The sequence below is a fragment of the Ammospiza caudacuta genome, chromosome 13 (genome assembly GCF_027887145.1).
Source record: "Ammospiza caudacuta isolate bAmmCau1 chromosome 13, bAmmCau1.pri, whole genome shotgun sequence".
In the NCBI taxonomy this organism is placed as follows: domain Eukaryota; kingdom Metazoa; phylum Chordata; class Aves; order Passeriformes; family Passerellidae; genus Ammospiza; species Ammospiza caudacuta.
Window position 1 is genome coordinate 14306845 of NC_080605.1, and position 24661 is coordinate 14331505.

Sequence of the window (24661 nt, forward strand, 5' to 3'; positions counted from 1 at the left end):
CAGATGGACAGGGGAACTTGGTGACACGTGCTTGGGAATGGGGACAGATGGACGGGGGTACATGGTGACTCCTGTGCCCAAATGGGGAAACCTGGCTGCGCACAGGAACAGAGGGGCAGGGGGCATGCAGACACCTCATTGGGAAGGGAGGAGTGCGGGGACATGTGGTCTCCTATGGGGTCATGGACCCCTGCCCAGCTGCAGGGATACTTGAGCAGGCATGGGGACACCTGTAATGGTAGGGCCATGGTGAATGCAGTGACTCGGCCCAGGCAGGGGACAGCACAGGAACATGAGCACAGGCACCGGTGGGACCCAGGTCCCTCTGGCAGGGACACACTGGCGCGTGGCTGGAGCCACCTTAAGGTGTCAGCGTGGGGGAGGGCCAGACAGGCTGCGGGGGAGGGCAATGTCCCAGGCCGTGCAGTTCCCATGGTGCCGTTCTTGTCCCGTTGCAACATGGCCCTGCGGAGGGTGCTGGCGCTGGCAGCAGCCCTGGGGCGCCGCAGCTGCTGCTCCAAGGTGGGGCCGGGGCTCCAAAGGCCACTCGGGCCCTGACGTGGCCACTCGGCCTCGTGCCCGCGATCAGACCCTGTCCAGGGCATCCCTGACGGGCGCTCGTTGTTCCCCCGCAGCCCTCGCTGCCCCCTGACTTCGTGGAGGCCCTGAGGGCCGTGGTCGGGGCCCCCAATGTCTCCACGGCCACAGCGGTGCGGGAGCAGCACGGCCACGATGAGTCCATGCACCCGTGAGTGCCCCTGGGGCTGGGAGCCCTGGGGAGGGGAAGGGTCATAGGGAAGGGAAGGGGGAAGGCAAGAAGCATTGTAAGGGGAGGGTTATACAGGAGGGGCCTGGTCCGGGAATGGGAAATGTTTGGGTAGCCAAAGGGCCGTGGGGAAGGGAAGAGGCAGGTGACAATGCCAGGCTGGGCAAGGGCCATGGCGAGGGTCAAGTCAGCTGGTCAGTGGTGCTGCCTGTGCCCAGGTGTGCCCCCCCGGACGTGGTGGTGTGGCCCCAGGCGGTGGAGCAGGTGCAGGAGCTGGCAGCCCTCTGTCACCGCAGCCGTGTGCCCATGGTGCCCTTCGGCACCGGGACCGGCCTGGAAGGAGGCGTCAATGCCGTGCAGGTATGGGCTGCCCCGGCACCCCTGACCCCCAGGGGCTCTGGGTGCCCGGCCGTGCCCTCAGCCCCGGGTGCCCCTGTGCCAGGGCGGTGTCTGCTTTGACCTGAGCCGCATGGACACCATCGCAGAGCTGAGCCTCGAGGACTTCTCGGTGGCGGTGGAACCCGGTGTCACCCACAAGGCCCTCAATAAGCACCTGCGTGGCACCGGGCTCTGGTTCCCTGTCGGTACTGTGGGCGAGAGGGGGTCATGGGGCTGGGAGTGACAGCACTGGAGGTGCTGGGGATTCCTTTAGGCCTGGGCATTGTGGGATTGTTGGGGGTGCTGTGGTGTCCACAGGTGTGCTGTGCTCCGAGGGGTTCCCATAGAAATGGGAATGCCATGGCCCCATTCCTTTTGGGGGTGCCCACAGTATTGCTGTGGTTGAAGTCCCCGTGGTGTCCATGTGGGAGTGGACTCCATCCCCACCTGCCTCCCCTGCCCATTCCCTGCTTGCAGACCCTGGGGCGGATGCCTCGCTGTGTGGCATGGCCGCCACGGGTGCCTCGGGCACCAATGCTGTGCGCTACGGCGCCATGCGCCCCAACGTGCTCAACCTGCGCGTGGTGCTGCCGGATGGGCGCCTGCTCCACACCGCCGGCCCTGGCCGCCATCCCAGGTGGGCGCTGGGCGGCTGCGGGGCCGTGCTGGGCCTGCCCTGTGCCAGGGGAGTGCCCGCTCACCAGCTCTGTGCAGGAAGCGGGCGGCCGGCTACGACCTGACCTCACTCTTCGTGGGCTCTGAGGGCACCCTGGGCTTCCTGACCCAGGCCACGCTGCGCCTGCACCCGCTGCCCGAGGCCTCTGCTGTCACCATCGCCTCCTTCCCCAGCGTGGGGGCGGCTGTGGCCTGCACCGTGCAGGTGCTGCAGGCTGCCGTGCCCGTGGCCCGCATCGGTGAGTACCCACAGCCAGAGGAGGGGGTCCAGGTGCCCCTGGTGGAGCCCAACACTGCTTCCTCCCACCCAGAGTTCCTGGATGAGGTCATGGCTGATGCCTGCAGCCGCTTCAGTGAGATGGGGCTGCCAGTGGCGGCCACGCTCCTCCTGGAGCTGCACGGCTCCCGGCATAGCCTGGCTGAGCAGCAGCAGCAGACGGGTATGGCTTGGAATCGGGAGGAGGAGGGAATGTCTGGGGCTGGAGGCCATGATGGACACCCAGGCATAAGGAATGGTTCCCCAGGGACAGGGTGTTCAGAAGTGAAGCATGGTGCTGAGGGGCCATGAGTGATGGATGTTCAGGACATAGGAGAGTGGGACCAGGCATGTCCTGGGGTGAGGGATGGGTGCCCAGGGCTGGGTGGGGACTGGAGACCTTGAGGTCATCAGGATGAGGGACAAGTGACCAGAGCCTGGAACTGGGGGCCTGGAGTCATGGATGGCTGCCTGTGGATAGGAGATGGGAGATCAGGGGTGTCCTGAGGAAAGGCGTAGATGCCCAGGACCAGGGAGAGGGGACCAGCAATGGATGCTTGGAATGGGGACTGGGAAGACACTAGGGTGAGGGATGGGGGTGTGCTCTGGGGGTCTGCTTAGGGGTTCATGAACCTGGGACAGGGGGGACTAGGGGTGTCACAGGGTGGTGGACAGGGACCCAGGGACAAGGGACAGAGGGACCAGGAGTATCCCAGGATGTGGATGGTGCCCAGGATGTGCACTGGAGGCGCTGGGTAAGGGCTGGGTGTCTGGGGGTGCTGTGGGTCCTGTCCCAGAGCTCCTGGTCACCTTCAGAGGAGATTGTGCAACAGAACGGTGGCTCCAGCCTGGCCTGGGCGGAGGGGCAGGAGGAGCGGGAGCGGCTCTGGTCCATGCGCCACAACGCCTGGTACGCTGCCCTGGCCCTGCGGCCCGGCTGCCAGGTAGGCACAGGGGTGGGGATGATGGCAGCGGCGCCCGTGGTGCTCTGAGTGCCACAGCTCTGCTCTCCCTGGCCCAGGGCTACTCCACTGACGTCTGTGTGCCCATCTCCCGCCTGCCTGATGTGGTGGTGGAGACCAAGCAGGACCTGCAGGCCTCCAACATCACTGGTGAGCAGGGCCACAGCCCCCTGGGACAGAGGGGATGGGGGTCACCATGCTCCATGCCACATCCCATCTGAGCCATGGCCTTGCAGGACCCATGGTGGGACATGTGGGCGATGGCAACTTCCACTGCATCCTCGTCTTCAACTCCCAGGACCCGGAGGAGGCCCAGCGCATCCACGCCTTCACCGAGCGCCTGGGCAGGTGGGGCCAGGGTGCTCTGGGGGGCCGGGGCTGGACGGACAGATGTCCCCATCCCCTGTCCTTCCCTGTCCCGCAGGCGGGCGCTGGCAGCAGGGGGCACCTGCACCGGGGAGCACGGCGTGGGGCTGGGCAAGCGGGCACTGCTGCAGGAGGAGCTGGGCCCGGAGGGCCTGGACACCCTGCGCTCCATCAAGGCTGCACTCGACCCCCACAACCTCATGAACCCTGGCAAGGTGCTCTGAGGGGCAGCACCAGCACTGCGCTGGCACTGGGGAGCCTCAGCCCCTGGAGGTAAGGCCAGGGTGGCCATACTGCCCTTCAGTGCCACTGCAGGTGTCCCTACTGATCACCCTATCCCCACTTCTGGGGGTCAGGGATCCCCAAACCCCCAATAAACCCTTTGGACTCACACCGTCCGTGTGCCGTGAAGTTTTTTAGAGGGATAGGAACCCCCAGCCCCTTCCCAGGAGGCCCCAGTCCCAGACAGCACACGCAGGGCAGGGCATCCTCAGGGTCCTGCCTCAGCCACTTGCCCTGAGCTACAGTGCTGCTGGTGCCAGGTGGGAGCTCTCTGGCACCTGCTGAGCACTACTGTGGCCATCCCCACGTGGCAGGCACAGAGAAGGGGAACTGGCATGGTTGGGGGGCTCCAGCACCCCACTGGCATCATCTGCTTCACCAAGAAAGCCAGTGAAATAAAATAACAGTGAATGTTTTATTGAACATTGTTTTAATACCATATCAAAACACCTTGACTAATGAAGGAAGCTCCCCCCAAGCTCTGAACTCTTTTTTTCCCCCGTTTTTTTTTTTAATATATAAATACAGAAAGGTTTCCCGCAGGGGCACGGCCACCGGCAGGGGAGGTCTCACCAACGAAAACGCGCCCGCCGCGCCAGGAGGGGACGGGGATGGGCGAGGGGGTCACTGCCATGAAATGACACCGTCTTGGCACCTCCAGCAAAGCCACCCCTGCGACTCGGGGTGGCTGGGAGCATCCAGGGGGCCGCTGGGGCCTTCCCCATACCCTCCTCAAAAGGGTCCAACTCAAAGCCGATGGAAAAGAAAAGGGGAGGCAGTTTTGGCAAGAGGAGCCCGGCGAGGGGGCACAGGAGGGGCGGCGGGGATGCTGCAGCTCTCCAGTCTCTGAGTGGTTATAGCTGAGTTAAAGAGTGACCAGTCTGTAAACATCACCGGGGCAGGGAAGCTCAAATTGAAGAACACGCCAGTCAACACGAAGCTTCAGTTGTGGTTTGTTGTTTGTTTTTTTTTTTTGTCTGTTTTCTCTTTTTTTCTTCTTTTTTTTTTTATCCTTTTTTTCCTTTTTTTTTCTCATTGTAAACACTTCAAAGACGGACCCCTGCGACTCAGCAGGGGGGAGCAGTGTCCCCGCTCCCAGCGTGGGGCAGAGTCCCCATCTCAACGCTGCCGGGGCCCGGGGTGGAGATCTCCAAAAGGGAGATAGGAGAGAGGAGGAATTTCCCGTTTAGTCAGTGCAAAAAAACCGAGCAGAGCCCCTGGGCGAGTCCGGGTGGGAGGTGGGGGGTTGCCGGTGAGAAATGCCGCGTGCTCCGTTTGGCCGGCTGTCCCCCGGCAGCTTTCCCCGTTCGGTTCGGGGACAAAAGCCAAACATCATGGCAGGGTTTCGGCCGAGGGCGTCCCCGGGGCCTCCCTGGCAGGCAGAGCTCTCCTGGTGACCAGCGGCTGTGGAGGGGAGAGCAGGTTGCTCCCCTTTTCTCACACTGTCGTCTCCTGGATGTTTCTTTTTGTTTTAAGTCTTTTAAATTAAAATAAAAAAACAAAAAAAAACAAAAAAACAAAAAAACAAAAAAAAAAAAAAAAACAAAACAAAAAGCAGAAAAACAACAGAACAAATAAAAAGAATAAAATAAAATAAAAACTGCGCCGTTGTCCCAAGTGGATTCAAGTTTCTGGGTTTTATTTTTGTCTTCTCGAGGAATTTAAAGTCAGCCCAAAACTCCAGGCGGGGCAGGGGGGACGGGGAGAGGAGGTACAGCAGGTATAGCAAGGTGCCCTGCAAAGGCAGAGAGAGACCGTCCCGGGTGAGAAGCAGGAGCCCTGGCTGTCATGTCCCACCCTGTCCCACCCTGTCCTCCACTTCCAGCCCTGAATTTAAAGCCACCATGGGAATGTCCCTTCTGAGCAGCCCACCACAGGCTCACCTTAGAGAGAAGTCAGCAAGCACGCTCGGCGGGTCAATCAGAAGGATGCTCTGGGCAAGATCTGTTCACTTCAAACCATGAGTCTATACAGCTGCAAGAGGAGAGCGTGTTACCAGCATGCTGCTGAGCCTCAGGTGTGCCTGCCTGTCCCCTTGCCACCCTCTTGGCTGTCCCCTCGCCACCCTCTTGGCTGTCCCCTCATGGTACCTTTTGTGATAAATGCAGAGGCAGGGCAGCCTGGCTATCGTGTCCCCCTGCAGCAGCTCCTCCAGGCAGATCACGCACTCGCCGGCGTCCTTGGTCAGCACGTCATCTGGGAGGGGAGGACAGGGCAGCAGTGAGACAGGGACCACCAGAGCACTCCCCTCCCTGGGATGGAGCAGAGCCCAGGGTCACTGCTGCGGGGGCAGCGGGGATGGGGTGGAATGGCAACAGTCCTGGGAAACACTGGCAGGAGGCTCCTGTGGAGGGCATGGGTCTGGGGCATCTGGAGTGAACACAACCCTTATCCTGGCTTCCAAAAATCACCAGCCAGTGGGGGGTGAGCACCACTCCCACACTAGTGTCAGGAGAGAGGTGGGAGATGCCGGAGCTGGAGCTTGCAGCCCAGTGCTCAAGGCCAGCAAGGAGGGGAGGAAGGCAGTGACCCTTTGGGGGACAGCCCAGGAGGACACATGCCAGCAGGGCTCCCTCTGGCACCACGGGGAGGGGAGGGGGCCCCCTCGGGGTAGGGGGCTGTTACAAAGGAGCCTGAAAGCAAAAGGAGCAAGGCTTGAGCCATGACAGGGGAGCAGAGTGGAGCAGCACCATCCTGCCAGAGCACAGCCCCCTTGGGAAGCCCAGCCAAGCCGCCTGCCCGCAGCAAAGGGCTCTTCAGCCACCCGGAGCCTCCCAGGGTGGCAGGACGCCGTATCCCCCACACAGCCTGGCCCTTACCGTTGTAGGAGAGGCGAGGTTTGCTCAGACACATGATAAAGTGCATTTCCATTTCGTCAGAAGCCACAGATTTGGAGCAAATGGGGCACTTGAAACCTGGAAGGAGAGCAGAGAGACGAGCCCTTAGCGAGGGCAGCAGGAGTCATCCACCCTGCATCCCGGGGAATCCCTGGGGCCATGGGGGGCACGGCAGCGGGCAGCCCCTCACCTGCTGCCTGCATGGTGACCCTCACCCCACACAGCACCCGCTGGGCACCCGCTCATCCTGCGCCAGCCACCAGCAGCCGCCAGTGTGGGGACAGCCACCGAACAGGGACAGCCGCCGAGCCGGTGCGCTGGCCGTCCCTGTGCCCGCCGCACAGAGGGCACGGACAGCGTGCCAAGGCACTGCACACGTGGCCATCAGCTGCTGCCAGGCCTTAAAGGGCGAGCAGCAGCCTGGGGCACGCAGCACCGAGCCACTGGCAGTGCATGGGCACGTCCCTGTGCCTGGACAGCGCTGTCCCTGCTGCCAGAGCTCAGCACCGTATGGCTGAGCCAGAAAAGCTGCAAGGAAGGAGTTTTTTCTAAGGCTGCATGCAGCACAGGACTGGCAGATTGGAACCTCAAAGACAAATGGCTGCTTTGTACAGCTTTTCACAGAAGTGAAGTGGGTGCTCACCCCTCTGATGCCAGCCTGCCTCCCCAGAAGCAGGGGGACACTGCAGGCTGATGAGCCAGCTTGACCTTGGCCCTGCCTGGTGATTTGGGCTCTTGGATGAAGCTGGATGGGATGCCCAGATCTGCTCTGTGACCTTGCTTGGGGTGGTGCAGGGTGTCACACCGGTGTCACACCTGCTCGAGCCATGCAGACCACCATGGCATCGCCCCCAGCCCCACTGAGCGAGGCTGTCCAAATGCAGTTTGCAAGCCCCAAACTCACAAGGAGCAGAACCCCAAGCAGCCCTGTAGGTCACCCCTCTGGGATCCCCTGCCCTTCCACTGCAGCCTGCTCAGGGCCACGAGGTTTGTCACTGCCCAGCAGAGCAGCGCAGCTCGAGCCGAACACGCGCGTGCCACCACCACGGGTTTGCACCAGAATATCCAGCAATTCCCTGCCTGCAGAGAGGGAGAGGGTAATTTAAGGATCTGCCTTCTAAAAGCAGATCAGGTTTGACTGCAGTGCTGCTTAAGAGCTTTCTTCATATATATGCAAAGGCTGCTCAGGAATGAAAAGAAAAAGAATGTACACAAATTATCTAAGGATGAATCATGTTCTTCTTTGCCACCATGTGGATGTGGACAGGGCATTTTTTTTTTTTTTTTTTTTTTGCTTCTTGTAAGAGACAAAGTACAGGGTGGCTTTAAGGAGAGGCAGCTCAGACCTCTGCTGTGCAAACAGCCTCTGTAACTTCTCAACACTCCAGTGCTCATTAGCAGCAGTGATAAATACAGTTCACTTCCCAGGTCCTTGGATCCTGCCCCTCCAGAGTGCTGTTATTTTTCAGGAGGGTGCAGCAAGGATGAGCACTATGGATGGTATGGGATTGGCTCTAAAAGGACCTGCTAAAAGAAGAAGCCTCAAGCCCAGCAGTCCTCCAGTGGGGTGTCCTGCTGGCTGCAGCACTACCACCCTGGGAACAGATCCCTGCCCAGCCTGGCTGAGCCACAGGGTGCCTGCTCTGAGTCCAGCCCCAACTGCACCAAGCCCCAGGCGATAGGGCAGTGCTGCAGCCAGGGCCTCGTGGGCAGCAGCACCGATCTGCCTCCTCCTCTCCAGCCTAATTTTACTCCTGACCGATTTATACCTTGTGGCAGCCGTGCCCATTAGCTGAAGTCGTTGGTTTTTTCCTCCTCCCAAGTGTTTACCCGCCCAGTGTATTTATAGCGTGGGTAGCTCAGATGGCCTCCCAGGCTGCCTGCTGCGAGACCCAGCCGGCCTCCCCTTGCCAGACACCCTCCCGGTGCCCCTCTCCCCTGGCAGCCCGCCTGGTCCGGCCCTGTCCCCGCCTGAACTGCTCCAGCCTGGCACGGAGGGGCTGCCAGCGCCACCGGCACCGGTCCTGCCGGGAGCTCTGGGCACTGCTTCCAGCAGCACCTCCCTGGAACGGCTGCGAAGGGCTCCCTTTGGAAAAGGCATTTTGTCTGCAACCTCTGTGTCAGGGCACGGCATTTGTAGAGGTTCAGTACTGTTCCCTGAGCCGTGTGTGGGCAGACCTCGTTTCCTCTGGTCCCCCCTTTTCTGTGCCAATGTGTTATTTTAATCAGCTGTCCCAGATCTGCCAGCTCCGGCAGCACCCGAAGGGATCCTATGAGACGTGCAACCAATGTAAAGGGAAAAGGCCCCAGATGAAACTGCCTGGGCTGTGGCTGCCAGGGCATGGCTGCTAGCAAAGCAGCAGGGCCAGGCAACGAGCAGGGTCCTCTGCAGGCTCAGTGAGCGGCTGTTGCTGTATCTCCAGGCCTATTTGCTAGCTGGGATAGGTTTAGCACGGTTATAAATAGCTGGCATGAACACTCCTCATGCTCCTCACCGCTCCCTGGGCAGCTGGCTGGGGCACTAGGACTCCTGACACTGCCACAGCCCTGTGGCAAGGACGTGGGGACATCGGGCAGACAGAGGGGCCCAGGCTCAAGCCACAGCACGTATGTGGCATCCTCCAGCCAGACAGGTCTGGGGGCTGAGCCAAGTGCAGAAGCACACACACACTTTTCTGGCTCTGAATTTCATAAGATGGAGGGGGGGAAAAAAGGAAAGATGAATATGCAGTTCATAAATTCCCAAGTTTGAGCAGGAGAGAGGAGCTGGTGTGGAAAGGCCCCCAGGGCGGGGGGCTGCCCTGCACCCCAGCTGTCGGCACAAATACTTGACATTGCAAAAGCAACTGCTCGTGTTTCCCTCCATGGCAGGCACAGGAGCCCACCACCAGAGGGAAAGGGGAGGCAGAGGTGAACTCCCCACCCCTCCTCCAGGTCACCTTTGGGTGAAGGTGACAGGCAGAGAAGCAGTGAGGCCAGGAACAGCCAGCACCAGGCAGCAGCAGGCACCAAGCCCGGTGCCTTGGAACATCCCTTCACAGCTCAGGCAGGAGCCTGTCCCGAGGATGAAAAAGCTGCTCTCCACATGGCCAGCCCCCTCCAGGCCATGGTATTTTCCACATTCCCCGAAATCCCCATTAATTTATCCTGCCTAAGCTGCCAGCCGGAGCAACGCAGGAGATTACATTTTGACAGCTGCTCATGGAAAATTCAGCTCCCTTCCTCCTCCTCAAGCCCTTTATGTCCTCCTCCCACATGCCTTAAAAAAAAAAGAGAGGAAGGGCCCAGCTATTCCTCCTTGCCTGGGCCTCCCACACCCATGGGGAGGCCCGGGGGTTGCTCCAGGGAAAGGCCATGGACACTTCCCCCCTCCCAAGGCATCTGGTGCAGCTGGTGATGCTCCTGCCCACGGCACATTAAACCTGAAGCTGGCACTGTCACCTCATGCAGAAATGTGTGGGCAGGTAGCAGCTCCCAACAACAGCAAGTGAAGAAGAGGAGGGTGCTGCAGGAAGGGGGCTGGCTTGGAAAGGCAGGTTCAGGTCGAGACCTGGCCTCTTGTACCTTGCAGGAGACTTTGAGAAAGCCAAGGGCTTTGCAGGGCTGTGAGACAGGCTGGCAGGTGATCTAATCTCTCCAATGGCCTGGTCTAGAAACCAGGAGCAAGTGGCGCTGGTGCTCTCCAGAGGCTGCTACCCTCTGAGTATTTTTAGGAAGGTTACATGGTTAATTTTAGAGAGTTGGGCACAGCAGAGCTGGGAACCTCTGAAAATCTCCACCCCGTGCTATGAATGCTGAAAATGTGGTTAACCCTCACAGTGCCAAAAGCAGAGTCACAGAACTGCAAGGATTTTAGTGATGGTGGCAGGATCCAGACACCTTTCCAACTAATTTCTAAGTATCCCAAACAGAGCTGATTCTAGAGCTGGGATAGGAATTTCACTCCTGCCTACTGAGCAGTACAACAGGGTGAACCACACTGTGTCCTGAGATTAGAAGTGGCTGCTCCCTTTGGGGGAGTGAGACCACGTCCACAGGAGCTGCCAGCCTGTCCCAGATCCAGGGAGAGGCATGTGCCGTGTCTGCCTTCACCTGCCAAACCCTCCTCCTGCTGGCTGTGCCTCCAGGCAGATTGCTTAAAGGCGGTGGTGCCATCAGGAGCAGCCCTGGCAGGAGGACACCGTGGCTCTGTCACTGGCAGGTGGCTGACATGGAGAGCAGCAGCTTTTCCACTGCACAGCACCTCCAGCAGTGGGAGGAGAACACCAGTGGGGATGATGTGCCCTGAAGGCAGGAGGAAGCAGCAGCCCAGGCACAACAGCCCACACAGCATTCACCAACTGGATCCTGGTTGCCCAGTCTCCCACTACTGCCATGGGATAAACCAGGAGCCCTGGGAGTGGAGGCAGCAACACAAACTCCCCAAAATGTGCCTGACCCAGGAGGGATCCCTTCCCTGGTGCCCAGCACCCCACAGGACACCTGGAGAGCCAGGGAGCTTGGGTAAGCTCCAGGCTGCCTGATGATCGTGCAAGATTTGGAAACCTCAGCTGCACAGCCTATCTCCATGTCTCCAGAGAGCATCCTGGGCTCTCAGCCAAGGGAGCTGGCTTAGACCAGGTGAGGGTGCATCCAAACATGAGATACAACTAGGGAATATTTGGCCCAAGCATGGAGTCCTGGTGCCTCCTCCTTGCTGAGTAACCCATGAGCATCCCACCTTCCACCAGGCTTCCCTAACACTGCCAGCTGAACCAGCAGCATGTGGAAGCTGGAATACATGGATTCATCTTGGAAAAACTTAGACTAATGACTGAGGAGGAGGGAAAGACTGAAGGACTTTCAGTCCAAAGCATGTGGGGTTGGGTGAGGCAAAGGGGTTCCAAGTCCTCCCCTTCCTTTACCCCTTGAGGACTCCAGCACAGCCACAGGAGGGAAGAAAGGATCAGGGAGGAGTTATCCTCTATGTTAGCCAAGTGAAGGAAATCTGAAGAGCCAAACCCAAATCCCTTTGGGTTTAAAGCGGCCTCATTTTTTTAAAGTGATGGTCACAGAGCAGCACATTGGAGATGGCACAGGGATGCACAGAGCACCTCCCCAGCACTGGGGCACAGCAGGGACTGGCAGCTGAGCACTCCATGAGTGTCCCCTGATGAGCGGAAGCACCATGGAAGTGATGCTCTGCCAGCCTCAGCCATGCAGGAGGCAGCACCAAGTGCCTGCAGGTCAGGGCACTCTGCAGAACCAGCCAGGATCCACCTCCCCTGCAGAAGGAATTGGCATCAGCTGCAGGGGCAGAGGCAGGAGCCAAGGTCCAAGGCAGCCCTGCTGCCCCAGCAGGACTCAAGGCACTGGGTGAGCTCTACCATGCTGGGCTATTGTGCAGCACAAGGGCTGACACGAGCAGGGACACGTAGGCAGGAAGGAGTAAAGCACTTAAGCTGCCTCATTTGCCAGCTTTGAAAAGGGAGCGTCCTTCCTCCTCATTCAAGGCTGCAGAGAGGCTGGAGAGCACAAAAGATGGGCCCAGGGTGGAAATAAGATATCACACCTTCCTGGGGGTGGAAGGAGGCAGGGCTGGGGGATGCCAGTGAACCAGCTCCAGATGATCAGCCAAGCAGGGGATGTGGCTTGGAAAGAAACTCAACCATTTGGATGGCACATCTCTGGATGGCAGTGCTTGGAAAGAAACTCAACCATTTCTGCTGCCTTGGCAGAGGGATGGTCTTGCTCCATCCCCATCCCACCCCACCACTTCCCTGCTGATTGAGTCAGCTCAGCTTGCTGGGAAGGCAGAAAAGAAATGTTTGTAATATGAAAGCAGCACCCCAAAAAGAAGCTACTTCAGTGCAAGGCCAGGTTTTCCAAGGTCTAAGAAAAGCTGTTCCTGGTGTGCAGTAGCCCCTGGCAAAGGCCACACGTGGCAGCTGTCTGCTGTCAGGTCAGCCACACACCAGCCAAGGGTGGCAGGGATGTGCCATGGAACACCAGGCTGGCCAAGGGCAGCACAATCCTAATGCTCCAGGCATTGTGCTTTGGAGACACCTCTGTTCACTCCCACCTGACTCAAGCCACAGAGATGTAGCAGCAAGGACATGGCATTAGCGCTTCAGGTGGGATGTAGGGAAATCACTGGGGTCAGGGAGATGCAGGACACAGAGCAGAGGGGCTGGGTGACACATCACAGAAACCCAGTGCTAGCTTGCAGCAAGCCAGGAGGCAAAGCTATTTCTTTTTTAGCCAGTTGGGTTCTTATGGAGGTGGTGGGGGAGGATGGGAAGAAGGAGAACAGATTGCAATTCTGGGGCTGAGGAAAGCTGGAGAGTTGCAAAGGAGCAGGAGACACAGGAGAGGGAACCCCACAGGAATATTTGCTCCAGAGCACCCAAAGCTATTGATTCTCAGCAGATGGGCACACCAAAGCCTTACAAAACAAAGAGGCCTGGTTATATGGTCACTGGATGTCCAGACACCAAGTACCCTCCTTGCCTGACATTGTTTGAATGGTGACCCTTTCATGGTTGCAATGGCAATTTTTGAGCAGAAGTACCTAAGCTAAAGACAGAGATCATCTCCCTCATATAGCTCAGGCTATACCGCAGGATCAGTTCCCCCAGTCTGGATGAAAAAGGCAACTTCTCAGGGTCACCCTGTCTTCTGGCAAGTCCTAGTTTACTGCAGAAACACTCCCCCAGCTGCTGGGAACAGGTTTCATAAGTATGTGTAGCCCAAACCTAATTTTAGCACGCCAGAGAAGAGCAAAGTCAAGCAGAGGGGTCCTGGGTGATAGCCCAGCAAAGGCATTAACACCTCCAACTCCTGCTGTCGGGCTGCAGGGCTCACATTTACCAAATTACAACCTACCCAGGGCTCCTGCTAGTCACAAAACAGGTCTGGGGCCATGGCATGGCTCAGGAGAACTGCAGGGATGCTCTGGTGCTGCCTCCATGCCTCTCAAGGGTGCTCAAATCCACTGCCCAGAGCGGACAAGGATCCTGCAGGCACACCAGGGAATCTCCAAAGGGTTTGCCTGAGTGCCTGCTTTTTTCCTCCCACGTGTTTCTCATAGGAAGGAGGAGGCCCAGCCAAGGCCCTGCTGAGGGCAGCAATCATTGGCAAGATGCACAGAGCCAGCAGGGTGTGAGGGGTCCCAGGTGCTGAAATGAAGGAGCTCTCTGGCAGCACACTGGGATGCAGCAATTTGGAAACCAGAGCAGGAAGGGGCAGAATGTGGCACTTTGGCTTGGCAGGGCTGGGAGGGAGCAGCAAGGCAGTGTCACGTGGGGACTGTGGGGTGAGTCATTTCTGACTAAGACATCCGCTGGGGAGGCACCCACGGAGTCCCCACCGCCAGGCTCCAGCACTGAGGAGCTGCCAGAGGAATTCCCGCTTTTGGAAAGGTTGAAACACCAAAGGCTGACCTGAGCCACTCCCAAACCCAGCTGGATCTGACTCCACAGGGTGATTTGCTTCCTGACCCCTGGGTTTTCCCAAAGTACAAAACTTGTACTTGTGCTCTGATGCTGCCGAGGTTCATCATGCCTCATCTTCAGATGATCTCGTGGGAGGATGATGGGACACTCCAGAGGCACATGATGACATGCCCTGGCTTTGTGATGCTGGGACTATGGCCAAGCACTGATGGCACCCACATACCCTTCCTGCCAGGGGTGATCCCAAACAGCTCCTGGGACACCTCCTCCCCAGGCATTCCACAGCAGCACTGCATAAGGAGCACCATGGAGGGTGTCTTTGTGCCTGGGCCATGGTGGCAGGATCACTGAGGCAACTGCTGTCCATCAGTGCAACATCCCCAACCCTTGGGGTGCATGAAAAGAATGACACATTGCTTTTTTGGGGTGGAGAAAGGGCAATTTTTATGTAGTGGGCAGCAATCAGAGCATAAAAGACACACAGAGCTGCACCCACCCACAAGAGTGCATGGCTATGGAACACTTGTGGACTGTTCACAGTGGTTATTTCTGCAGAAAGACAAAAAAAAATTGAAATTTTTCCACTACTGGAAAAAAAAAATCTTAGTGAGGAGCATGCTGCAGAGGAAGCCCTGACCTCACCTGCCCCTCACATGGAGGAAGGGCTGCATGGCACAGAGCATCTCCCTGCTCCCCAGGAGAGGCTGTGATTGCTGAGGGACACTCAGTGAATGCCCCAGGCTACCAGGACAGCAGCAAGGGGAAAAGAGCAGCTGCAAAGCTGAGGGTGATCACCCTTGTCTGTTGTACTCGGTGCAGAAGGGGAGGGATTCTCCACAGCACCCAGACAGGCAGCATGAGCACTGCTTTGACAGCCAAAGGCCAGGGATTTGGGAGGGAAATCTATGTTGAGGATGGGGATACACCTCTCCAGAGCTTCCCAGCTGCCTTTGGAGCATGGAGGAGGCTGGCAGACAGAGCCAGCTTTCTGCAGCCCTCCAAACACAAAGCACAGCATCTCAGAGGAATGGGCCCCTCAGAGAGTGGCAGGGTCTGCCCACGCTGGATCCTGCTGGAGGGGGCAGGAGGGGCTCCACACTGTGCCACAGGCAAGAATAACCCGGCCCAGGTGCCCCACCTTATCTGTCCTTTTGCTTCATCATGTGCCAACCTCCAACATGAAAAGGGCTCCTTCTGCAGAAGGAGACAGTGGGGCTGCAGGTGACAAAAATCCCAGACAGCTGTGGAGTATGAAGCTCTCTCTTCCCCATCACAAAAGGCAACAGCCAGAGGAGCAGAGTGTAACTCCACTTCCAGAGCCAGGCAGGGCCTTGTGAAGCAGCATCTTCCTATGAAACGTTCACCCAGGACTGGGTGCAGGGTGCCACCTGCTTTGTACCTGTCTACAGGGAGGAAAAAGAAATCAAAGGAATCTAAAAAACCCTCAGAAGGGTAAGATCCAGGCAAATAGCAGACTTCAAGGGCTGTGAAATCAGGCACAATAAATAAGCAAATGGACATTAGTTTCAAAGCAGCAAGATCTGACTGGGGATGAGCTGAAATGCCAAGGCAGCCAAGGCAGGGTGCTCAGCCTCAGCCTGTCCTGCTCAGCACCAGCTTACCAGAGGTTTGGCTCCAAAACTCATCTCAGCCCAGAGTGACTTGACCTCCCTGCAGACAATAACTTGGGCATCTGCCTAGAGCCAACCTCACCTCCTTTTCCCTGGCTACACATGTCCAGGCCTTGGATGCATGGATTGAAAGGTGGATCTAATTCCCCTGCAGCACTTCTGATGAAGTGCAGCTCCATCACCTTGTAGGAAGAGCTCCCAAATGAATTACTGCAATTACCCCAGCTGCAGGAGAAATTGCAGCTTTTCCCCTCACTGGTGACATAGGCTTCTCCAAAAAACAATCCCTCAAATGCTCACCACCCCAAGCTGTAATGCAACCATCCAGGATGTGAAGAGCAGAGCCCCTGGCACCACTCTCAAATCACTGAGCTGTGATCAGAGAAACTCAGAGCCATGGTGAAAGCCAGGGGGAGAAAAAAGAAGGCAAGGCAGCTTTCAAGGGAGCAACAGGCAAAAAGACACAGAGGACATGGAAATGCCAGTGGCCTCATCCTGGAAGGACATAAAATGCTGGGCAGGGACATGGGACAGGGTCAGCATCACTGAGTTCTCCTGCCTGACTGCTGCTTTCCCCCTCTTGTGTTGCAGGCAGCTGGCCTCTAAAAATACCCACTGTTGTCACGCTGTCCTGCCTGCTTGGGCCAGGAAACTGCTCTGAGCAGCTTTCAGTTCCATTCTTCATCTGCACTGCTGTGCTTCCCTCACCAGGATCTGTCCCAGCCCCTCTCCTGTGCCTGGCAGGTGACAGTCTCTCTGGATCTGTGGCCATAACTTGACATAAACTCAATTAACCAAGGGTGCTAACAGGGAATATACAACCCTGGGAAATTTTTGCTAGGGTTGCTGAAACTAGCAAAAAGGAAAATATTTCTACAGCATCTCTCTGCTTCTCTACAAAACACCACAAGACTGTTCCAAGGCTCACAGTCTAATTTCATGCCACTGATGGCAACCCCACAGCTACATGAGTGTGCACGAGCACAGGGAGTCACAAATTTCCCAAACTCATTGAGCCCATGACACCAGCAGGGTCAGCCTGGTGCTGATGCTGGCCAGCTCTGGCCTATAGGGAAGGAGGGGAGAGAAGGGTCAGCTTCACCTCAGAGGTGCAGCACAGCCTCTGCAATGGTGAGGTCCATCCCCAGTGGCAAAACACACCCTGGATGAACACCCTCAGCTGCCCACAGACCCACACTGGGTCTGAGTGATGCATCTGCTTGGGTTCAGCTGGTGGCACATGGCACAAACCTGGAGGCACAGGGACCTCAGCGGGCAGCACCAATGTATCCAACCCCTGCCAGCAGCACAGAAATCAGCCATGAAGATCTGCCTGCTGCTTCTCTGGCCTTTCCTTACACCTTCCTCAGATCCCAGATTCTAGGGACCTGCAGCGGGCTGGAAAGTTAAACCATGACAAGGGAGAAGCAGAGCCTGTCCCCCAGCACAGGCACTGCCCTCCCCTGGCTGCAGCCCAGCAGGGCAGGAAACCTGCCAGCAGCGGGCTCTGCCCACGGAAACGCTGTGCAGCAGCACGAGAAGAGGCCCCAGGCAGCAGAGCTTCCTGAAGCTGCACCTCCAGCAGCCTCCCATCACAAAGCACTCAGCAAAAGCATTCAGGCACACAGCACCTGCAAGGGACAGCAGGAGCACCCCTGGGGGGACTCAAGCCCCCAGTGGGTTCACCCCCATTTGAAACCTGCCTGGTGGAACTGGTGCAGAGAGGACATTTAAGGGCAGCTTTAACCAGTCTTGCTCTATCTGAAATTAAAAAATTGGTGTCCCTACAGGGGGAGGCTTGTTGTACCCTGATGTACAGCGAGGCCAAAGCAGGTGGGCAAAGCGCTCTGCATCAGGGCCTGCTGCTTTACTTGGCTGCTCATGTACATCACTCCCAAGCCCTTGTGATTTCAGTTTTCAAGGGAACCAGGAGAAAGCCAGGTCACATTTACTCAAAACCAAGTACTCAGCACATCTGGGGTTTTGGTGTACCAGCGGCAGATGCCACAAAATGCATCTCGTGGTTGCCCACCATCTGCTTGGGGCACCACAAGACTGGTCCCTGCAAAGGGAATTTATCTGGAGAGCCCTTTGCTGCCTGTCTGATCTGTCACATGAGATATTACATCGGAGGGGGAAAGAAAAAAAGCTTCTTTTTTTCTCCTCCTCCAAAGTGGGCTTTTCTCCCTCCCTGCGCTTCTCTTGAAATTAATTTTCAGCATTTAGCAGCATTTTCCCATGACTCTGTGCGTCTGCCTTGGCCAGGTGCCAGCCTGATACTGCTCCTCCACCAAAGATGTCTGTATCTGATTGATCCTCCGGCCAGTGAATGGGAGAGAGAGGAGAGAGAAGCCTTAATAGCACATTAATAAATAAGAGAAGCCTTTATGGTTATTCCAGTCACCGGAACAAACATCTCAGCAAAACAAACCAGCATGGGATAAACTTACGTCACAGGCTGGGAAGACAATCCTGGCTGGGAAGTGGGTCAGCCCAGGAGCACGAGAGCATCATCCTCAGCATCTCTACAAGATACATGAGTGCAAGAGGGAGAGGGCACCCAGCTACCCTGTGCTGATTTATGCACAGGTCTATAGAGCAGAGAGCACAGTTAATGTGCACAGGAATTGGTGCCTCGCTCCTGAGGGAAGCAGCTGGGATTTCAGAGGGCACTGGGAAGGCAAAGGCAGAGCAGAGACAGCCTGAGCTTGCTCTCACTGGAGCCTGAAGATAACTGCTGCCACCGCCGGCCCCGCACGCACCACGCCAGCATTGACGCACTCCAACTTCAGCTCCAGCCTGGGTGTGCACTAAAGTGCCTCTGAGCCTCCCATCTTCAGGTGTTCAGCACTGTGATCTTCCAAGGCAGCTTCTGCCTCTTCCCCCTGTCTCAGGTGGATGGTGCCCAGCTGGCTCAGAGAAGGCAGAAGCACAAACACATCCTCTCCAGACCTGGAGAGCCCAAGAGCTGAACACCACCACTGTGGGGAGTCACCAGGACTGTTTCTGCACCCACTACCCAAATGATCCACAGGTCTGGCAGTGATGCAGGTGCTTGACCTGGCTGTCAGACAGTAACGAGCACCAAACCCACAAAAAGATGTTTTAAGAACAGTAATCTTTGGAAATTTCCACTAGCAAAAATAGATTCAGAATGGCAAGTTCGTGCAGACCTTGGGGTGCCCTTCCCCTGGCCCAGCTCCTGAAAACGGGGAGGGAGGCACATATGATGTCTGCATGTTGAAACATAGATTCAGTTGGAAGGGAACCACAAGGATCATCAAGTCCAGCTCCTGGCCCTGAACAGCACAACCCCAAGAATCACACCATGTGCCTGAGAGCCTTGTCCAAATACTTTCTGAGCTCTGTCAGATTTGGTGCTACAATCACTTCGCTAGGGAATCTCCCATTGCCCAACCACACTTCGGGGAAAAACCTTTTCCTAACATCCTGTGTAAACCTCCCTTAGCAGAGCTCCATGATGCTCCCTTGGATCCTGCCAGTGGTCACAGAGAGCAGAGATGGGTGCTGACCCTCCAGTGTCCCTCCTGTGGAAGCTGCAGCCCACCATGAGCTCTGCCCTCCGTCTCTTCTCCAGGCAGAACAAGCCAGGTGACCTCAGCTGCTCCTCATATGGCTTACCCTTTAGACCCTTCACCATCTTCATGTCCCACCTCTGGATGCCCTCTCACAGCTTTATATCCTTGTATTGTGGTACCTAAATCTGCACACCAGACCTGAGGCGAGGCCACAGCAGTGCAGAGCAGGACAAGCACCTCCCTTGAGCAGCTGGCAGTGCTGTGCCTGACACACCATGGGACACAGTGGGCCCATGTTAGCTCCCAGAACACACTGGTGACACTGGTGGCAGGACAGTCAGGGCTGAGAGCAGCTGAGCAGCAAGCTACAATTCAGCCTTCTCATTCTGGTGGAGACTTCAATAGCAGGACTTTCTGAAGAGCAAGGATTGCCAGGCACCAGCGAGAAAAGGCTCAGGACTCAAAGCTGTGGGAGCACAGCAAGGGTTCACCACAGACAGGCCTGTTCCCAGCTTGCAGAGACTGGAGCAGCCCCACACAGGAGTGCACACACACCTTGAGCTCACCCTCCAACAAACAAGCCCTATTTCCCACCCTGTTACTCTGGAGCCAGACTGAAGAGCACTTCCAGCCTTTTTTGCTCTCAAACTGTGCCTGGAGAAGGACTCAGCCCAGCACCCTGGCTGCCATCTCTGCACTAAAATCCCTCCCATCTTCCTCAGGCTGGGGCCTCATGCTCCAGGAAAGTGCTGCTGAGAGAACACAGTAGCTCCTTTGGCACAGAAAGCCTCCTGACACTGGTGCTACCAACATCCAGGACAAACAGGTTGCTTTGTCAGTGCACAGCAAGACTGTGACACTGCTGGTGGTACTGCACAGGAGGATAAGCGAGGCGTTTCCTTGGGCTAGCCAGCAGACAAGGAGATATGGATTTATTAGAGCTTCACTCAAGGGCTTTGGGTGATGAGTGGGATTTCCAGATAAACTTTAAGCTACTTACAGCCTCTGCAAACTCCTTTAGATCCTCTGATGAATAACATGAGAGACACTGAGAGAACCACACAAAGCTGGAGACATGCAGCACTAAACCACACATCTCCCTTTTCTCCCTTCTTCTCACTATCCTTGGCTTTACTGAGAACTCCTAAATAGTCATAAACCTACAGAGGCAGGGTCAAGTGCTATAGGCAAATTCCAAAGTTGTGCAAGACGTGTCTTTTCCACTCATGGAGGTCAAGAAGTAGATCTCAGAAACCCTGGGCAGACAGGGAAATCCCAGAGCAGTTTTGGGTGGTGCTAGAACAGTTACATTGCTTGTGTAAGGCAGGCATGCCTTGGGAAAATCCCCATCAGGAATCAGGACTCACCCACACAGGTGCTGTCCACTCAAAGGAAGGGACAAGCTCCACCATAATGTCAGAGCTCCTTGCCCACCCCATTTGGAAGATATATGCAGGCTTCACTGTTCACAAGAGCAGCAGCTCTCCTGCCCTCATCCTGGGACAGGCCAGAGGCCATCAGCATCTCACTGCTCCTCCAACTCAGGCATCCCAGCAGCCACAGTGGAGCCCAGAGGGAATCAGCAGCGGGCTCTTCTCACTGGCCAGCCCCATGCACAGCACCTTACAGTGATGCTGCAGCATTCACTGGCTTTGGGGACCACTTTGCAACCTCCCTCTGTACAATCCTCAGCACAATCCTCCTCTCTTCCTCCCCAGGCACACCTAGCTCTTCTGCAGGCCTTCAGCTGCAGAGAGGGGAAGGAGGGACACCAAGCAGGGAAGAGAGCTCAGCCTGCCCCAGCTCACTCCTCAGGGTCCCTGCTGAGGGGCCTGATGAGCCATGAAGCAGCACAGAAACTCTGCATGGCAGACGTAGGAAGCAGCGAGGCGCCAAGACTATCCGTGTGCTCCCGTTATCACAGGCACGCTGCTGCAACAACAGCACCTTATCACTGCCCTCGAGTCAGAGCTCCTCCCTGTCCCACTGAGGACCCCACAGAGCTCAGCTTGCACTTTGAGCTCCCAGCTCATCCCCCAAACCCAAGTGCTCCCTGAAAAATGTGAATGCAAGAGAACAGCACCATCCAGGTCTCCAGACAGGGGCAGGCAGGGCAAGAATCCACTCTCCAGCCCTGTTATCCACAGGGTGTGGGGGCTCCTCTCCTCAGTAGCACAGCAGCTCAGGCAGATCTCAGGGATCCCATGCCTCATGCTGAGTGGGTTTGGCACGTCGGCGGGTCCCCTCATCCCCACCCTCGAGCCATCCTCCAAGGGAGCAGGGACAGTCACGCGCAGCAATGTCAAAGCTCCTCTCCATTTACCAGAGCACTGCTGCTTCAGCACTTTCCAGTGGCTAATGGAGTGGCTCAGCACCACGAGAGGAGCAGGTCGATGGGGAGGCAGGGGGGAAGACACAAGTAGCTCCTGACTGCCCTGCTGGAGGTTAACCAGCTGCAACGGGAGATTAACAGGAATTTCAGCAATCTTGCGGTGGCTTACTTCCCCCCTTCCCTGCAGTCTCCAAATCCTTCATTAACTTCTTACACTAAGAGAAGAAGAGTGCAAAAGTTAAATGAGCTCTGACAAGTTACAAAAGGGTTTTTAAGCATACTCCACTCCTTTTGCTATTAATTAGGAACGAAGAAGCACCACCGGGAGAGGCTTTGGTACAGAGTGAACAGCTCTTGCTGCTGCCCGTGCACGCCTCAGCTCAGCTCAAATGCTCTCAGAGGGCCCCAAAAGAGGCACCAGAGAAACCCAGTTCTTGCAGCACTTCCCACAGCTCACGCTGCAATCTTTCAAGGACACCGTGTTTAACTTCGCAGCACTGCACTAACTCACTCCAGTGCCTGGAAAACAGCTCACTCCATTTTGCAGCTGGTTTATTTTTCTGAGCAGGCTTTTGCCTCTCAGCATTGCAGTTTAAAATGTAACTGATACTCTCTGACCAACCACTGTGAGCTGCAGGGTGTTTCTGTAACGAGACCCTCCTCACTCGAGCACCAGGCATAGCAGAAGCCCCCCTGGCCCTCATTCCCACAGAGGCTTGTGGAATACCAGGAAGGATGCTGTGCCTTCATGTCTCTCTCTATGTTTAGAAACCAGAGCAGCAGCACAGTCTGTGCAAGGTCATAGAGCAAGAAGGTTTGCAGGAGCACTTGGTCTCAACTCTGGTGCCACATGCCAGCTCTCTCCATCTGCCAGGGACATGGCAAGTGCCTGGCTTATCCAGATCAATAGGAATCAGACCTGGGATGCAATGCAAGACACACAGCTTCCATCGAACAGAGAACAGCAGCCCCGGGAGACTGGGCAAAGCAAAAAAAAAAAAAAAAAAAAAAAAACCTCAAGATTTTTTTCTTTTCCCAAGAAGTAGGAAAATGGGCCCCACGAGACTCTTCTTGCACTTTGTTCTTATCCACTGCTTCAGTGTCAGGCCTTCCTGAAAATGAGGCATTGTCCCAAGGCATATTATGAAATTCCCAGACCACGTCACACAAGGAGAACACAGCATTTGCGAGGGGGACGGGTGGGAGAGAAATCCCAGACTATTCCAGGAAATACAAGGAGACATCCCTGAAATGACTTCCCCTCCAGCCAGGAGGGGAAGGGAGGACCTCCCACCTCGCTCCCTGTACCCAGCCAAAACTAGGTCAGTGACACAGCCCTGCTTGCAGGGAGAGCTCCTCTCCAGACACCAGGACGCATGGAAGAGTCCAGCCAGGAGGGTGAAGGGGGTAACCTTGCCCCTTCCCACAGCCTGACACGTTTCCTGTAAGAGAGCCCAGCTGGCCTCCCAGCCCTGTCAGAGAGGCAGGCAGTTCCTCCTCTGCTTCCTCCTAAGCAGCACAACCCTGCCAGCTGGCTTGAAAGAGAAAACCCACTCTGGCCTTTCCCTGGCCCTTTATCAGACAAAACAAAGGGGAAAAAAAAAAAAGATCCCCACACCTTGCTTTCAAAGGCTTTCTCTGCTTCTTTCCCAGTTTCTAAGGCTATGAATTGCTACACCCGACTGGCAGCCCTCACACACCTTCAGAAGAGACAAGGTGCTCAACCTGGTTGCAAACCCAAGGTCTTGAGCTACAGCACCCTCAAGGCCACTGTTCCCCAGGTCAAGCGGGGATGGGGTGGGGGTGCCACATCCACTGCTTCATATCCTAGAGCCAAAACACCTCCCTTCCAGAAAACCTCCTCCCTTCACAACCCCTTCCCTCCCTTGACCTTGACACAGATGCCAGCTCCAGCATGCACCCACCCGTCTGTGCCGGGGAGGGGATGGGGACGAGGGTCCAAGAGGGGGTCAGCTCCCCCTTCCCGGCCGAACCGCGCCCACCGCCGCCCCCGAACACCCACGGAGGGAGGGAGGGGAAGCCGGGGGAAGGCTCCGGGGAGCCGGCACTCACCGCTGTGCGAGCTGAACCACCGCGGTGCGATGTGAAGGGGCAGCGCGTCGGCCAGCGAGGCCCTGGCGCCCAGGTACAGCATCCCGTCTCTATGGTGACCGCCTCCCGTCTCCTGGAAACCGTTGCCATGGGCGTACGTGGAGTCGGAGCCCGGACCGCCGCCGCCGCCGCCCGGGGCCCGCTCGGCCTCCCCCGCCGCCCGTGCCGCCGCCGCGTACAGCCCGAAGGGGACGGCACCGGCCGCGGCCGGGTCCATGCCCATGCCGGCCACCGAGCTGACGGAGCGGCTGCGCAGCCCCATCGCGCCGCCGCCGCCGCCCGCCCGGTAATGGCCGAAGGGGGGCGGCCCCCCCCCTCCTCCCGGCGGCGGCACGGCGCTGTCATCCGTCGACACCCCCGGGAAGGGGCCCCGCGAACGGGTCGCCGTGCTCTGCTTGCCCCCCATGTGGGCACCGCCGGGCCGGAGGGAGCCGAGCGACAGCCCCCCGCGGGGAACGGGGCCGCGCCGCCCCCGCTGGGAGGCGAGAGGGGGCGGAAGGAAGCGGGGGGGCGCGGGGAGCTACGGGCGAAAACCCATCCCCGCCCCAGGCATCCTCCCCCCGCCGGGCCCGCAGGGGCGAGGGCGCCCCGAGTCCGCCGCCGCCACCGCCGTCACCCCCGGCGGAAGCCGCCGAGGGCTCCGGGGCCGCGGAGCGGGGAGGGAGCGGCGGGGGAGGGGGGGGCTGGACGCCGGCAGGGTCGCTCCGCCCGCCTCGCTGGTGCCCGGGGCGCGGCCGGGAGCCGGGCGCGGATCAGCTGCGGCCCATGGGCGGCGGGGGCGGTGGGGGCGGCGCGCCCCGCTCCGCTGCGCTGCGCCGGGCACGGCCTCGCTGCGGCCGCCGCCTGGTGCTGGGCGCCGCGCCGGAGACAATAGCGGCCGGCAACACGCATGCTCCCGCCCCCGGCCCCCCCGGCCCGCCGCCCTTAACCCCTGCACCGCCGCCGCCCGGCGCTGCGCTCGCCGCCGCCGCGGGACGCGGAGCCGCCGCCGCACCGACGAGCGGGCGCTGCCCCTCGGAACACAACCCGCGACCCACACCACGCACACATCTTGCTCTGTAGCGGGGCTGCGACCACCCTCGGGCCTCTGCG

At 57.7% G+C, this 24661-nt stretch overlaps 2 protein-coding genes across 3 annotated transcripts; one reads left to right on the forward strand and one right to left on the reverse strand.

The window, feature by feature from the left end:
- The first annotated feature begins 459 nt into the window (after positions 1–459).
- On the forward strand, positions 460–3784 carry LOC131563597 (probable D-lactate dehydrogenase, mitochondrial). The gene is given in 11 exon segments (XM_058813704.1): positions 460–522; positions 636–748; positions 985–1126; positions 1209–1350; positions 1622–1815; positions 1818–2058; positions 2131–2259; positions 2892–3019; positions 3097–3187; positions 3274–3385; positions 3462–3784. Coding segments are annotated over 11 exon segments (1521 nt in total). The 3' UTR covers positions 3628–3784.
- Positions 3785–4626: 842 nt separating this feature from the next.
- Positions 4627–24302, reverse strand: ZNRF1 (zinc and ring finger 1). 2 transcript variants are annotated; one of them, XM_058813528.1, is made up of 5 exons: positions 23531–24302; positions 6505–6600; positions 5776–5881; positions 5569–5659; positions 4627–5162 (listed from the first exon to the last, which is right to left on the reverse strand). In XM_058813528.1, exons 1-4 carry the CDS (start codon positions 23973–23975, stop codon positions 5602–5604), a joined length of 705 nt encoding a protein of 234 aa, XP_058669511.1. In that variant the 5' UTR covers positions 23976–24302; the 3' UTR covers positions 4627–5162; positions 5569–5601. The 2 variants fall into 2 exon arrangements, with proteins under 2 accessions (XP_058669511.1, XP_058669509.1); XM_058813526.1 differs by lacking the exon at positions 4627–5162 and adding an exon at positions 5236–5420.
- Between the last annotated feature and the right edge of the window lie 359 nt (positions 24303–24661).